The sequence below is a fragment of the Alligator mississippiensis genome, chromosome 3, assembly GCF_030867095.1.
Source record: "Alligator mississippiensis isolate rAllMis1 chromosome 3, rAllMis1, whole genome shotgun sequence".
Taxonomy (NCBI): domain Eukaryota; kingdom Metazoa; phylum Chordata; order Crocodylia; family Alligatoridae; genus Alligator; species Alligator mississippiensis.
Genome location: NC_081826.1, coordinates 194,150,403 through 194,165,209, shown reverse-complemented (window position 1 = coordinate 194,165,209; position 14,807 = coordinate 194,150,403). Strand labels below are relative to the sequence as shown.

Here is a 14,807-nt window from a genome sequence, read left to right as displayed (position 1 = left end):
CCAAAACCTCTGGCTTGTCCTGTTTAAAAACTACTCTATAGTGCTGTGGCATTTTGCCTGTGAGTTTATTATACAATTTCTAATTAACACATTTTGCTGTCATATGACAATGACAAAAGTACAGATAAGAAGTTGCCTTGCTCTAATATTGAACAAGACATTTTACCAGCATAAGAAAAACTGATTTATCATGAGCTACTCGCTCTCCTTCTTTGTTTTACTGTAACACTTTGGCTTCTGGTAATTTTCTCTAACACCTTCCTGTCTCATTTCCTCATAAAGATTTAAAGAAGATTTCCAATATCTTGACATTGCAGTATTAATTACACTATAATTGTTCCAGTCAATTGAGTGCACCAAATCAATTTATAGAAACAAATTAACCCATTTTAGTTGCTTTCTGTATAAATAAAGTCAAGCATTTTGGCATATATTGTTCCTCTAGATTTATTAACCAAGAACTTTAATGCAGCTTTCACTCTTATCTTGTTGATTCCCTAAGTACTGAGTTGGTGACAGCTGTAAATGAAAACATGATCCTACAAACTTTATTATGTTGTGGAGAAAGAATGCTTTGAAACTTGTCTGAGATATAGTGATGCACTGCTAGCAAATTGGGATTTGTTTGTACTTCCAGAACAGATGGAAAACTAGCTATATCGGAGGTGTCACGCACTGACAGATGTTGATGCAGAGAGCCTCTTGTGAAGGCTAGCTGTACTTAGCTTTATTTCTGGGAACTGTACCTGAAGCTGAGCTAAGAGTAAGTTTAATAATTGTATTTCATTATCCAACTGAGAAAAGTCATATTGCATAGATGCATAGAACAAGAAGAAATAGCTAAGCAAGCACTGCATTTCCTGATTTCAAGGCCAGGTCAAAGGGAGAGGCTGGACACAGGCTGAGCAACCTCAAACTGCTTTTCTGAGGGGAGCATGCTTTCAGAGACTAAATGAGAGAATAACAAGAAAAATGAGATGCATTGTTACCAGCAGAAAAAGCTAGACCTGAGCTGAGCAAACAGCTGAGGTGTTAAAGCAAAGTGAGAAGGAAAGGAACAGCAGAGCAACTTTGCCCAGGTTGTCACTCAAAGGATAAGATGATGAATATGGGCCCAGCTGCTATCACCCCACAAACAACGCCTACTTTAGGAGAAGGGGTGGAATAAGGAAGGTATTGTTACAAGTTACAAGTTATGAGCTACACAACTCATCTAAGGACAAACCTCAATTTGAATGTGTTTTCTGATAGTGCTTGGTGATCTGTGGTGCCTAGGGAAGCCTCGCATCATTTCTGGGCTTTCCAGATATAGTACGGAAATCCAAAGGCAGTTTTTTCAATGAGAAGCAAACGAGTTTTTTTCCAGCCAAAATGGGATATACTATGTAGCAACTTAACTTGCAGCTAGCTTACAAGTCCTACAAACTTAGTGGTTTTCCTCTTGAATCAAACTTACAACTTCTGAGTTGCAAGGCAGGGGGCCGGGGGAGGGGTTGTTGTTTGTTTGTTTTTTACAGAGACAGTTGAAAAGTATAGGAAAGTATCCCAGAAATGTACACAGAAAACTAAGATTAGTACTATGTCAATGTATCTTCTGTCAGGTCTGTAACCAACCATGAGGCAGCTCATATCTGACCTAAACAATCTTTGTTAATGTTAGAATCAGTGTCTGGGACACCTACTGGTGACACACAAGGCAAATGAAGATATTGTGGGGACCAGGGCAGGAGGTCCCAAATCAAGCAGGTTAGCTTAATTTACAGTGCAGCTGTGACTATGGGTTACCAGATGATATACAGGTCATGTGTAGAGAAAAGATATTCCTCATCTGGTAGTTGTTATGCTCTACCTCATCTGCAGCTTTGTGCTTGTTCTTTTAGTTCTCAAAATTATTATTCTTATCTCAATAAGATTATTTTGAAAAACCTTTTCAATATTTTACTTTTTATATGCCAAATAACAAACATAATTTCTCCTCATCTTTGAGACTGAACTTCAATCCATTTTGAAGAGACCTGCCATATATGTGGATTTGTGAATCATTTGATTTTAAAAACTATCGTCTGATTTTCAGGCATTTGGAACTTATATTGGAAATTAAGTCTTGGACTGAGTTACCTCAAGTTTGAGGTAAACTTGAGGGGATTAAATGCAGGAAAAATTGAGATTTCTTAATTCATATTGTACTTAATCACCATTCTAGCTGATGTCTCTTACTTTTCAAAGTGACTTTTTGCAAAACCTCAAAAAAAACCCCATACAAAGTACTATTCTAAAATTCACAGAAAAAGAACAAAAAAGACCCTGGCCTTAATATCCACAAATTTTTCCTTGGGGGTGAAAAATGCAAAGATGTAAACTCTATATATCTATAAGGGTAAACATCTTCACAATAAAAGTTATACACTAAAAGCTGACATTGCAAGTGCCATACGCTCCTGGCTGAAGCCATCACTAGTCCCATGGTTCCTGTGGTTCTACTCCACTCATTTCATTATGGAAAGGCAGAGACTGAAAGTCCATTCCAGGATGTTATACAATGGGTAAAGAAGACACAGAAAACAGCTTACATCAGTTGTTAAAATTGCTGCCAAATACCAACAAGTCCACAACATGAACATTTAAACCACCAACCACATGCCTTTCAGAATACACTGTTGCTAGTAGAAACAATCAGTAGTGTCACTAGGGCTACGTACAGGTAGTCAGAAAGCCTGAGGCTTAATCAATTCAGTCTTCGCAGGTTAGTCTAAACTGCGTAGATTGAACCAATAAGCAAGTGAACAGACATTCACTTTTGATTCCAGAAATGTAGCTGCATACCTGTAGTGAGAAGCCAAGAGGTGTCAGCTGGAACAGACACCTTGGGTCAAGGCTAGCCCGCCCACTCTGCAAGGGGGGTTAGGGGCATTTGCAGGGGAGATGCAAAACATCCTGGGGTGCTGGGGGTGAGTTAACTTGACTCTGGAGGGGAACCGGGACAGAAGTTCAATAAACCAATTTAACCTAAATCAGTTAACTCTGATGCTGCATCCATCCATATTTATCTTAAACTGTTTTCAGCCATTTTGAAAGCAGCTTATGTACACTGAACTTCTGTTATATTACAGATTTGAACCATTTTCTGATCATTTATACCTATTTGCCTAGGGACAGACATTCAAAAAGCCTGAGCCTGAATTGATTCAATTTTTGCAGGTTAGTCTAACCTGGCTAGGCTAAATTGGTTTGTAACCACACAGACATCCCCTCCGGACTGAAGAAATGCAGGTACATGCCTGCAGTGGCTCAGGCTAGAAACTGGGGGGCATTAGAGCAGCCCTCCCTTCCCTTCTACAGTGCTGAGCTAAGAGGTGTGTGGCCAGGCCCTGGCAGGACATTCTGATTAGGGAGGGGTTCCCCGCCCCCCACCAGGAGGAAACTAGCATGGAGTTGATAACAGAACATTGAGTTACACAGCAGGGAGTAGCACAGGGAGTTGTTAGCATTTATTAGCCCATCAAACAAAACAAAGCCTCTCTCATTAGTTCAAGCTCTTCTTAGACAACTTTTTCCAAGAAAGGAATGGAGGAACATTACCAGCTACCTGTTGATTAGCTCCAAAAAGACCTAAGCCGACACTGTCCTGTCTGCCTTTGGCCTGTCTCCCACAGCACGAACCGTATCCAGCACGTGGTATGCTAGTTAATGCTGAGAGGTGTCTGCATAAGGCAGAGGGGAGGGGGGAATCCCTGCTTGAGCAGGGAGCAGGAGGGGAGCAGGAGAAAGCCAGGCAGATGCCGCTGTACCTGCAGTCTCTGCCAGAGCTGCAGCCAGGGAGCAGAGGGGCGGGGCCAGCCCTGCTGGGCTAGAGCAGACAGCAAAGCCCCACCCAGGGTTGCAAAGCATCTGGGATTCTGGGGGACTCTGGTTTAAGTTAAACAGGAAGGGGTCTGGGACAGACATTGCATAAACCGGTTTGACGGAAATCAGTTATGCCTGATATTACATTCAACCAGGTTTATCTCAAACTGGTTTCAGCCACTTTCAAACTGGTTTATGTGCACTGAATGTCTGTTCTATTACAGGTTTAAACCAGTTTCTGATCACTTAAACTGGTTTATGCAATGTCTGTCCCTAGCTCTGATGTGTAATTTCTGCCCCTAGCCCAGGGGTGAGTGCAAGAACAGCAACTATGCCCCTGCCAGCCAGGCCACTGCTGCTGCCCATACCACCCTTTTGGTCAGTTGAGAACAGCTTACTGGAGCTGAAAGGAATTTGCTGCATTTGGGCCACTGGCTCATATTTAGGTTAAATCTAAGAGTGTGTTTGGCTACACAAATTGATGACTTTTTGTTTTTTGATCAGGATCCTTGGTGGGGAAAAAAGCGCCATTTTTAAAAGCCACATTATGACTGGCTGTTGTGCAGGATGGAATGGCAAGGAAGGGAAAAGAGGTCAGAAATACTTCCACACTGCAGCACTTGTGCAGTGCAGTTACCACTTCATCTACAATTGCAGCTCTCATATGCTCCTGACTGCAGGTGATGTTTCCTATGTGTATCCTAGGTAGATACATGGCCCTGTCCCTGCCACTGTAGCCAAAATTGTTGCCTGGTAATGGACAGGAGCATAAACAGCATATTCTTATGGTTTAGAGCAATTCTGTACCAAACCTATTCAGGACCATTGAAGCTTGGCCAAAGTGGGATGTATGAATGACCAAGCGGACTAAGAAAACAGCTTTATCACAAAAACCATTACATTTCTGAAACATAGGTGTTTTCTTAAAGAAGTGTCTTTTCCTGCAAAAATGCTGAAGTTATTTGTAAAACCCTAGTACATTAATTCTAAAATTTAAATATAGCTAGCTGAGACCCTCACTTTTTATACAAGACATATAATGTAATTAGGAGGTTATGAATCTAAAAAGTAACGTTACAAAAGCTCCATCATATTAACAGAACCTTGACATGGAATTACAGCCTTGAATAAACCCAACCTTTAGGGGTCTCTAAAGTCCATATTCACAAGGTAGCTGTGTGGGCCGGGAGCGATCCGGGGCCCTTTTTCTGCGCCGCGGGCTGTGGCCAGCAGCCCGGATACGCTGGGTCGGAGAAAGCAGGCGACACACTAGAATTAGGCACAGATGCTTAGTGGTTGATTCAAGATTGTTTACTTACACCATAGATGGTCACGGTGTAGGCTGGAAAGTTCCCCAGGTAAAGCTCCGCTTAAATCCCCATTTGAGGACTTGGACAAAACTCTCACTCTCACGGAGTTGTCGAGGCTCCGTGGATCCTTGTTTGCGCGCAGGGAAGAGGGATACGTCGAGGATTGTGCTCGGCAACGGGGAGAGGCTAGAGGCTGATCAGACCCCTGTTGCCTTCTTGATATTCACGCTGGGTCCATGTGACAGAGGGCCTCCTCGGGCCAATCTCCATGGCCCGCCCCCTGTCTCTGGGCAACCGCCCGCCTATCTCGCCCGCCACGCCTTTGATGATAACTAGTTCAATTAAGTTGTTAATTAAGCGGGAGGCTGCCCTTCGTACTGCCCCGATGCCAAGGGGCGCTCTGCGGCTCCGACCTCCCCTAATACCGCAGCCCAAGCCTCGCAGATGGCATCATGGTGTTCTACCTCACTGGCCCCACACTGGGCCCCAGAATCTTCCATGCAAGACCCCACTATGATCTTCGCTACACAGGCAGCCACTCTGCCGTCAACTGGGCTACCTCACCCCCCCGAAGCTATCTTCCCCTCTCAGGTGTGGTTCCCCCGGAACCTTCGGCCTCTTGCCCTGGCCCACCTCAAGGCCAGTCGGGACCCCAGGCCCCCGGCTCTTGGGCGTCCCTCGCGGTGGGCCCCCGGCCCTTTTGACCCTCTCTGGTCCTGGGCCCAGCATGTGCCAGTTGAGGGTACTCTCCCCTTCGGGCTGGGTCTTTCTAGCCACTCACTCTATCTCCGGGCCTCACCGTGCCGCTACTCCCTTCCTCCTAGGAGCCACCGCAGCACCTCGCCCACATCATTGCCACTCTCGGGGTCCGCACTCTCTGGGCCCCTCACAACACTGGCCCTCTCGGCCCTCATAACACTGGCCCTCTCAGCCCCCATAACACTCAGGGGTCACCCACCCAGTGGTGGTGGGAGCTAGGGGTTAAGGCGCCCCGACTCGCCTTTCACCGGGGTGATAACTGGCCTGGCATTTCCTGGGGGCTCCCGCGCCACTGAGAGCCCCACCAGACCACCCACTCCTGGCAGGGTGCAGTTTCAGGTCATGCCCAGGACCAGGAGCCTCCTGCCATCCCCTTACAGCTCCCCCTTACCTCCAGGTTGATCACAGCAGCCCTACGGCCAGGTGATGTTGCTGCCTGACCTCCTGCAGCCAAACTGCCTGGTTTATATAAGCCTCAAAATGGCTGCCGCAATCAGGCACCTGGAGGCTGCCAGCTCCAGGCCCTTAAAGTGGCAGGAGCACCCTGTGCTCCGCCACAGTCCAACAGGCTCCACAGCGCTTAGAGATCTTCACGAGACGTGAAGTCTCCTCCTCCTGATGTTCGTGGAGTCCTCCAACTTGGGCAGAAACCACTCAAGCCTCTTATACGGCTAGCAAGCCAATCACTAGCCGCCACGTGGGAATAATTTAGAACTGACCAATAGTGGGGCAGAAATTTAAATACAAATGGCAGGAACTCCTTGCAACGTGCATTTCTGTGCTGCAAAGAAGAAATGCACCCTGCAAAGAGATCTTCAAACGGTGGGAAAATAATTCAGTGGTGCCAAAGCACACACACAAACAAAAATCACACCTTTGGGTTGTGACAGTAGCTAGACATAAATTTAGACTTGAACTTGACAAAAGATGCTGGTAATGGCAGATATTATTACAATAATGAATTCTGACTACTTGACTGAATTTAAGTATCACTTATGATGATACATTCAGGCTTGCCTTTTGGTTTTTTCATGAAGCAAGAAGTTACTACCAGGGAGATTGCTCTCTCTTGCAAAATCCTGAAACAGAGTTTATATATAAATTCCTTGTTCAGAGGCCACAGTCCATGCATGGATATTTTATTAGCATGATAGTTAGTATATCCTTTTTAACTAAGTAAATTTCTAAAGTTATAGAAGGTCACCAGTATATAACAGAATCATCATATTTAATGCTTACATAGCTCTTTATATCTTCAAAACACTGTACAGACATTAACTCATCCGTTGCTCATCAGATTTCAAATTAATGATTACATAACACAACCTCTTTCCTGTGCCACAAATTCATAATGTTTTATAGTGTACCTAGTAATGTGCAAATCCTTTTTATACAATACCTCGAGCACAAACTGGATTTCCTCATTAGTTATATAACTTTGTATTGAAAACTGAACTGGAACACCAGGAAACCTTCTGCTGGCAGTATGTCACTTTTATCCAGCTTAGACTCAGTCTGACAGGAGCAACACAGTACCAGGCCTTGCGTCTATCTCTCTTAGCACCAGGCAGGCACGTTTTGAAGGAGATTTGTAACATTCTAAGTCCATCTTAATTCTTATGTTATTTTCTATGCAGCAGTTTTTAGTAGAAAGCACCAGTAGCAGTCATATTTTGGAATGTAAACATTTAGTACAGTAGTAAATGAATGGTCCAGAACTGCTGTCAGACAGAATCTTACTATTTGCAATTTCAGGACCCAGTCCTGTATTCTGATCCATGCAAACAGAACATTAGGTTCACAGGGCTACCGGCAATTAAAGACACAATGGGATCTAATCCATGATCCCAACAATTGTGTCTCTGACCTGCCATGCTTAACATACAGGGCAGATGGGATGATTGTGGGACTAGGGCCCAGATCCCAATTGCACCCTATTGCTGTTGCAGGGGGATCCCGTACCCCCAAGTAGCAAGCGAGTGCCTGATGTGCCCAGCTCAGAGTGCCAGTCCGTTACTTATTAAGTGCTCCCAGCCTTAGGGGTGCACTAAGGCTGGGAGCACTGATCAGCCTGGCCACACATTCAATTTACATATGGCCAGGCCAGGCTGCACCATGTGAACCAGTCACAAAGTTATTACACAAAATGTGTGCAACAGCCATGGATTATTCTCTGTATATTGTATCATCAATTGCATGAATATGTGGCCAGGTTACTACTTAAGTAGTAAGACATTACTAAGTGTAACGTCTGCCAAGGACCCAGGGAGCCCTACTCAAGTCAAAGAGTATTCATAAGACACAAGATGACCTCCAGCAGATCCAATCCCAAGATGGATCCCAGTCTTGCATTTTTCTTTCAAACATAACATGTTGGTTTTAACGCTGAGTATTTCAGTTATTTGATTTGTCCAGTAAGACTTTTGTTAAAATGAGGACTGCAATAGCAGTCAAGCAAACGTGTCAAAAAATCAGATCATTCTTTAAAAAATGTATTTAAAGGATAAAAATGCATGGTACTCATACTCAATACTAGTTCCAACTTATGGTTCTCATCTATCTGAACAAAATTTCCCCATCTATTAAATCTATATAAAACCACTGTTTTAACTGGTAATGCACAGGTATAAAAAAAAGAAAGTAAAATTTAGCTTGTTTCCAATCTGTGCATGGCTATCAAGTAGGTATTGGCTTCCTTGGCAATTAGGCAAAAAACTTTCAAGTATGGAGTTGAAATTTCTCATCAGGGCTTAACTACATACATCTCAACAGTTAAACATGGTGCCACATTATTGAGAGTTTTATAGGGTGAAAGTTATGAACGATTTTAAACTACAAGTCAAATAGTCCCTAGAAGAGATTTTACTATTCGTATTCAAAATAGAAAATCCTACTTTGAAAAAATTAAAGATTCTAAAGCAACCTGAACTGGAACAAATCAACATTGAACTTCCACCCCCATCCTTAGCTTCCTCTATTGTGCCAATAAATTACAACATATGAACACACTGATCAGAGACACCTCCATGGGCCTCCAAGTATCAGTTAGCAATAAAACTATTTTTCTCTATTTCTGAGTAAAACAGTAATCTAAGGCAAACTGGGTTTGCACACCTGAAATCCAATGTTGAGTAAATCATTCTGAACTAGCTTCTTTCTGTTCCATGCTAAATACATTTTCTAAGAAACTAATACCTTGTATGCCAAATGTCAGCCTAAACTGATGCGATTTAGTTATAAAATGCAGGGGGAAAGGTTTACAATGGAAATACTGACAGAACCATACCTATTAAAAGTTCTAGTGTCCCAACCATGCTTCCAGAGTGAACTTTGCAAGTTATTCATCCTTAAAAACATGATTTATAATGACAAAAGCTTAGTTATAGCTTGGCTAGCAATGCTACTGTGTTCATTCAGATAGAGGAAAGAGCCAGAAAATTGTGTTTTTTGGCATTCTAAGTTGGATTCTATTTTTTGAATCTCCATAACATGGAATTACTGTACATCCCTTACTGTTGTCTCTGTAGAGTGCTGCTCTCAAGTTGTCACTGCCACTCTCAGCTGAAGCAGCACCACTTTGTTGGTTTCTTGTCCATCAAGAGGAGGAAGTGCCACTTTCAAAAGAGCCAGCATGATGAGGTATGATGTTAACAGACAAAGTAGGGAAGACAGAGGCAGAGCCTCTTACTAAGTTGCCATGGTGTTTCCACAAACAAATTAAATCCACTTAGCTGCATCACTTTTAAATATTTAGGCAGAGACAGGGAATAGAAAAATCTTCTGGCAGTGAGAATACTGCAACAGCCAGACAAGGGGAGGGATTTATCTACATCCATTTTTACTCACCATCTCGTCATTATTCTTGAACCTCATTTTGAAGTTTAAATATTTCCCAAATACATAGCATAAGTCTCCCTCCTATTACGTGAATCTATATTTTATGCATATGGTATTGTACCTAGTGAAACAGCCCAATACGCAGATTTTTAATGCTCAGTGGGCATCTCTACACAAGACTCTTAATTTTGCATAATTTACTGCAAAGTAAGCATATGCACCTTCACATGCACATGCTTATTTCCCAGTAAACCTCCCTAATCACAAGTAAATTTGGTACCTGCAAATGCAACTAGCAAATTTACTTGGGATAAGTAATGGTGCCATAGCGCTTGTGTAGGCGCCTGACCGGAAGCAAAATCTGCTCCCTGCCCCATGACAAAGCCCAGGCTGGGATATAAGGATCTCCCAGCCCGAACCTTGTGACCACAGAGCTCAGGCTGAGAGATAATGGTCTCCCAGAGGCGGCCCTGCAGTTGCGGAGCTAGCACCGGGAGCTCCCTGCTGGTAAGAGCTGGGAAGCTTGATCCCCAGCCCCTACCTGGTGTGCCCAGGTGGGGACAATGTCCTCCTGCCCCAGAAGCAGGGAGCTTCCAAACCCTGCTCCCCAACTGCAGAGTGGCGGCTTGGAGTGGGGGTTGGGAACAAACTACCCAGCCCCTACTCCGCGATCAAAATTGCAATCACAGAGCAGGGGCGGGAGCTCCCTGCATGGGAACAGTTACCTGACCAGACTGGAGCTGGCTGGGACCTGCCCCTGACCGGGACAGGTCCCAGCCAGCCCCAGGCTATGTGGGGAAGCACATGCAGCCTGGAGGTGGCTGGGGACTGTCCTGTTTCAGGCAGTCCCCAGCCAGCTCTGGGTTGCAGATGACTTCCCCACACAGCCTGTGGCTGGCTGGAAACTATCCCGGTCAGGGGCAGGTCCCAGCCCCATGCCGCAACGGGGTGATAGAGACATTGGGCTTGGAATGAGCTGCTGGGGTGGGGTAGGTCCCAGCCCCCTGCTGCAATCTGCCAGTGGGGCAGCTAGCCATGAGCTAGCTGCTAGCTGCCCCACCAGCATATTGGGACAGGGGACTGGGACCTGCCCTTCCCTTCCTCTGCAGCTCTTTCCAAGCCCCATGCCCCTGATCACAGAGCCAGTGCCAGGGCATGGGGGCATTGTCCCCACCCCAGCAGAAGGCAGCCCCCTGGGGCCAAGAGACAGCTGTCTCCTGGCCCGTCTGGAGCTCCTGGAGCAGCAGGGACCCACTGCAGGGCTGCAGAAAACTGGGTGCAAATCTGCTCCCTAATCTCTGCATGTGTCGATGCCTGCCCAAAAGGATTTACACCAGATTAGTTTACACCAATGTAAACTTAGTCTGGAGTAAATGCATATGTAGACACGCCCAGTTTTACTCACTTTGTATGTATTCTATAAAGGGTATCAAATTGCACAGTCTGTACTCTGGTAACACTGCCTGTATAATCAGCAGGAATTTGGACTAAGAAATGGACCATTAAGAATTACTCTTACATGGGAGCAATTATGTATTGACTAGATGTATTTTGGTTTTGACTGCTAATCAATTAGTCCACTATCAGCTCAGTAACAAGAATGGAGAGTTTTTCCTTTTAACCTGTTGGTACCACAAAATGGACCAAAAGGGATATGTAAAAACCAACAACACTTTGCATCCAGAAAAGACCTTGCACAACCACATTGTGAGGTGTGCCTCGTAATGATATTGTGTACAGAATTTTTCCATACCTGATATAAAACACAAAATCTGTTTAACTCAAACCGCAATGTTATACCAAAGTTTCATGCTTTGTGTTGGTAGGTAGAGAAAGAGAGCAAGCATGTGCACAATTATATTGTGAGGTTACTTAAAATAAAATTTGATTAAAACAAGCTTTTCCCAATAAAAAGTAAAGCTAATAGAAATGCCCATGAATTCTGTAAGAGTTCTGAGAAAACAGGTGTCTTAAAACACATGAGTACCCCCTGCAGTGTCTGCAAATCAATATTACAGGACTGAGCACCTCAAAATGCAACTGGAAATGGACGTGAACTGACTTGACTGGGGTCCACTTAGAATTTAATGAGAATAAAATCTGAAAAAAAAGTTTATTGGCTATTTAAGTTTCTTGCATTCTTGTACTTCCATAATTCCTTGTTACCTAGATACAGAAAGATGTTTGTTGATATTACTTGTTTTAAGTAGAGCATATCCCTTTAAATTCAAAAAAAAAAAAATCCTTACCTTCTTCATTTAAAGTCCATGGCAAAAATGTTTCATCTGATTCATAACCACAACTGCTGTCTTCAAAGGCACAAGACCCAGCAAAGAGCAAGGCAGCTCCAGTAAATGGCAAAACTGCAGGGACAAAGAGAGCTCAGTTCACACACACAGTATCGCTCTGCACTCAGAATGAAAAGACTAGTGAAGAATATAACACCAAGTCTGTGACTTGGACTGTCAGGCAGTGCAGTGTCAGGCTCATGCATTCATCAAAGCACAGGCAAGAGACACAGCGAGGAGGAGAAAAAACTTGTTGCATTCCACGCTCTTGTTTTTTTGCCTTGATGCCATAGTTCAAATTATAGCCCTGAGAGAAAGATGCTGCCTCAGACTTGCCAAAATCAGACTGCCTTCCCAGAATCTTGCTTCCCTTTGGAGCTCCCACAGCAAACAGCCCACAGAGACAAGGCAGGGAGCAGCAGCAACAAGGAGCAAGTTTGCTGGTCACCCCCCTGCCACTTCCTTTACCTATATCCAAGCCCCCTTACCTTGCAAAATGAGGATGCAGAGCAGGATCATCGTTGCCCTTCAGTCAGGGAAATAAAGCAGCTCTTTAGGGTAGAACTAATACAAGGGCAGAGAGGCTGAGGGGAAGTGTCCAGGCTTGGACAAACAAAGCTTCCAAGGCAGCTGACAAATGTGTGCAAAGATGTTTGCACCAAACCTCCTTGTGTGCTCAGGACAAGACACCAGAGTGGAAGCAGCAGCAGAGATGGGTTGAGCTTGCATAGACTGAGGGAAGCCTGCCAGCTAGACAGCTGGTCCCTGGCTCAAGTGGAAATAGGGAGGAGCTGCTCTACTCCTCTGTGCTCCTCTGCCTGCACTCCACACTATGGGAAAACCCACACAGCTTGCAACAGGCACCTTCCACTTAACCACTCACTGCTGAATAGTAAAGGAGAGAGTAAGAGCAAGGGTTTAAGTAACTCATGCATTATGAGGCTGAAGTTGGTTCCTTAATGCTTGTTCTTTATTCCCAGTTCCTTTTTCCAAGATAATCATTACACAATTAAAGGGTGTTAGTAATGAATTAGACAAGCTAAAGAGTTACTATGTCATTAAAAATGTATATTTGCTCATAAAAATGAAAAGTAATATCATGTATCAAGTACAGAGCCCTGAAAAAAGACCTTAGATTAGGCTGGGATTATGAGGCAAAATCCTTCTCACATCACCACAGAACATATGTCTGCACTACTGGGGGACTCACCCAAAAAAGTCTGGGTAGGCTCCTTCCTGACCCAAAACTCGTTTTATGAGTGCCAACCTGACAACTTGCAAGCCCCTGGGCCTAAATAAAGATCTAGGTTTGGGCCAGGATTATGGGTGGAAATCTGTTTTGGGTCATCCCAAAACACACATCTCTGGCATTGGAGATTCTCCCAAAGAAGCCTGGGCAGAGTCCTGCCTGACTCCAAGTTCAGTTTCTGCATGCGAAGCTGCCAACTCACAGGCCCCTGGGTCTTTGCACTTCACGCTTAGCCCTGAATAAGGATTTGGATTTGGGCTGGGATTACAGATGGAAATCTTTTTTGGATCACATACATCCCCATCATTGGGGATCTCTCCAAAAGAAGTCTGGGCAGAGTCCTGCCCAACCCAGTTTGGTTTCTGAATGCCAATCCACCAACTCACTGGCCCCCAGGGCTTTGCACTACATTTTTAGTCCTGAATAAAGAGTTGGATTTGGGCTGGGTTTATGAAGATAAATCCTCTTTGGATCACTCCAAAACACACATCCCTGGTATTGGAGATCTCTATTGAAGAAGTCTGGGCAGAGCCCTGCCCAGCCCAAAGTATGGTTTCTGAGTGCCAGTCTGCCAACTCACAGGCCCCTGGGCCTGTGTGTTCTGCACAGAAATAATGAGGCTGAAGTTGGTTCCTTATTTCCAGAAATCCTGACTCTTCAGCTTGTGTAATTCATTACTAACATACTTTAACTATGTAAGGATTAGCTTTGAAAAATGAACCAGGAATAAGGAACTGGGAATAAGGAACCAACTTCAGCCTCAGACAAAGACAAAACCCCACAGCTGAATTTTGGGATTCTCTGAGTCCTCCAGTAACTTTTGCCTGAAATAGCTAATGAACCAGAACATGCCATTTAGACTTTGGTTTGCTTTGTTTTGTTTTGTTTCCCCTTAACATTCACTATCTACATTTGTAACCTGAGAGAAAGCAATGCCAGAGCAACAAAGTTTGGTGTCTGGGGCAAAGCCCACAGCAGCAGCCCGCTCTCGCCCTGCACACAGATCTGGGGGGGCACACGACCCTCCATGCTTGAATGGGAGTGCAGAAGTGGCACAAATTTGGTGTGTCGGAGAGGGAAAAATCTGTGATATGAGAGAAAACTACAGAGGATATGGAGAGAATATGTAAAAGGCACTAGCAAAATAAATTTATCCCAAGCTTAAGTGATGACACTAGTCATGTAAAAAATTAGATTGGGGGAAAAGGTACCTGTCTAGCTTCATGTGGTGTGCATTTTTTAATGTGGGTACATTTCTAAATCTGATCCAGTAGGCACAATAATATGCCCACCCAAAGTGTTCAAAAATCATGAGTCAGGTTCCAGAAATCATGAGATGTGATTTTTTTAAAGCCAGCAATTAAAAAAAAAAAATCCACACTGCTTCCTCACAACAACTTTGGAGGTCTTCTTATTTATCTTCTGATATTTTACCTTGGAGAGTTCAGATTTTTATGTTTTTCTCTACCACCATCATGAAAACTATTGTTTTTTTAAGTGAAAGCTGAGGTTTTGAATTAA

The 14,807-nt window shown here is 44.1% G+C and overlaps 1 protein-coding gene across 6 annotated transcripts in view; it reads right to left on the bottom strand.

Moving 5' to 3' along the window:
• Window positions 1-14,807, bottom strand: part of MAMDC2 (MAM domain containing 2) — a 130,180-nt gene that overhangs the window by 93,767 nt on the left and 21,606 nt on the right. For 3 of the 6 annotated variants that reach the window (XM_059724782.1, XM_059724781.1, XM_019478068.2), the window contains one exon: window positions 11,999-12,112. Coding sequence is in view for 2 of the 6 variants with exons in the window: in XM_019478069.2 (XP_019333614.1) it covers window positions 11,999-12,112; window positions 12,526-12,556 (145 nt within the window). In the remaining 4 variants the exon portion in view is untranslated. Of the gene's footprint in view, window positions 1-5,162; window positions 5,360-11,998; window positions 12,113-12,525; window positions 12,890-14,807 lie in introns of those variants that run through there. The other 3 variants (XM_019478069.2, XM_014608620.3, XM_059724783.1) reach the window with 3 other exon arrangements.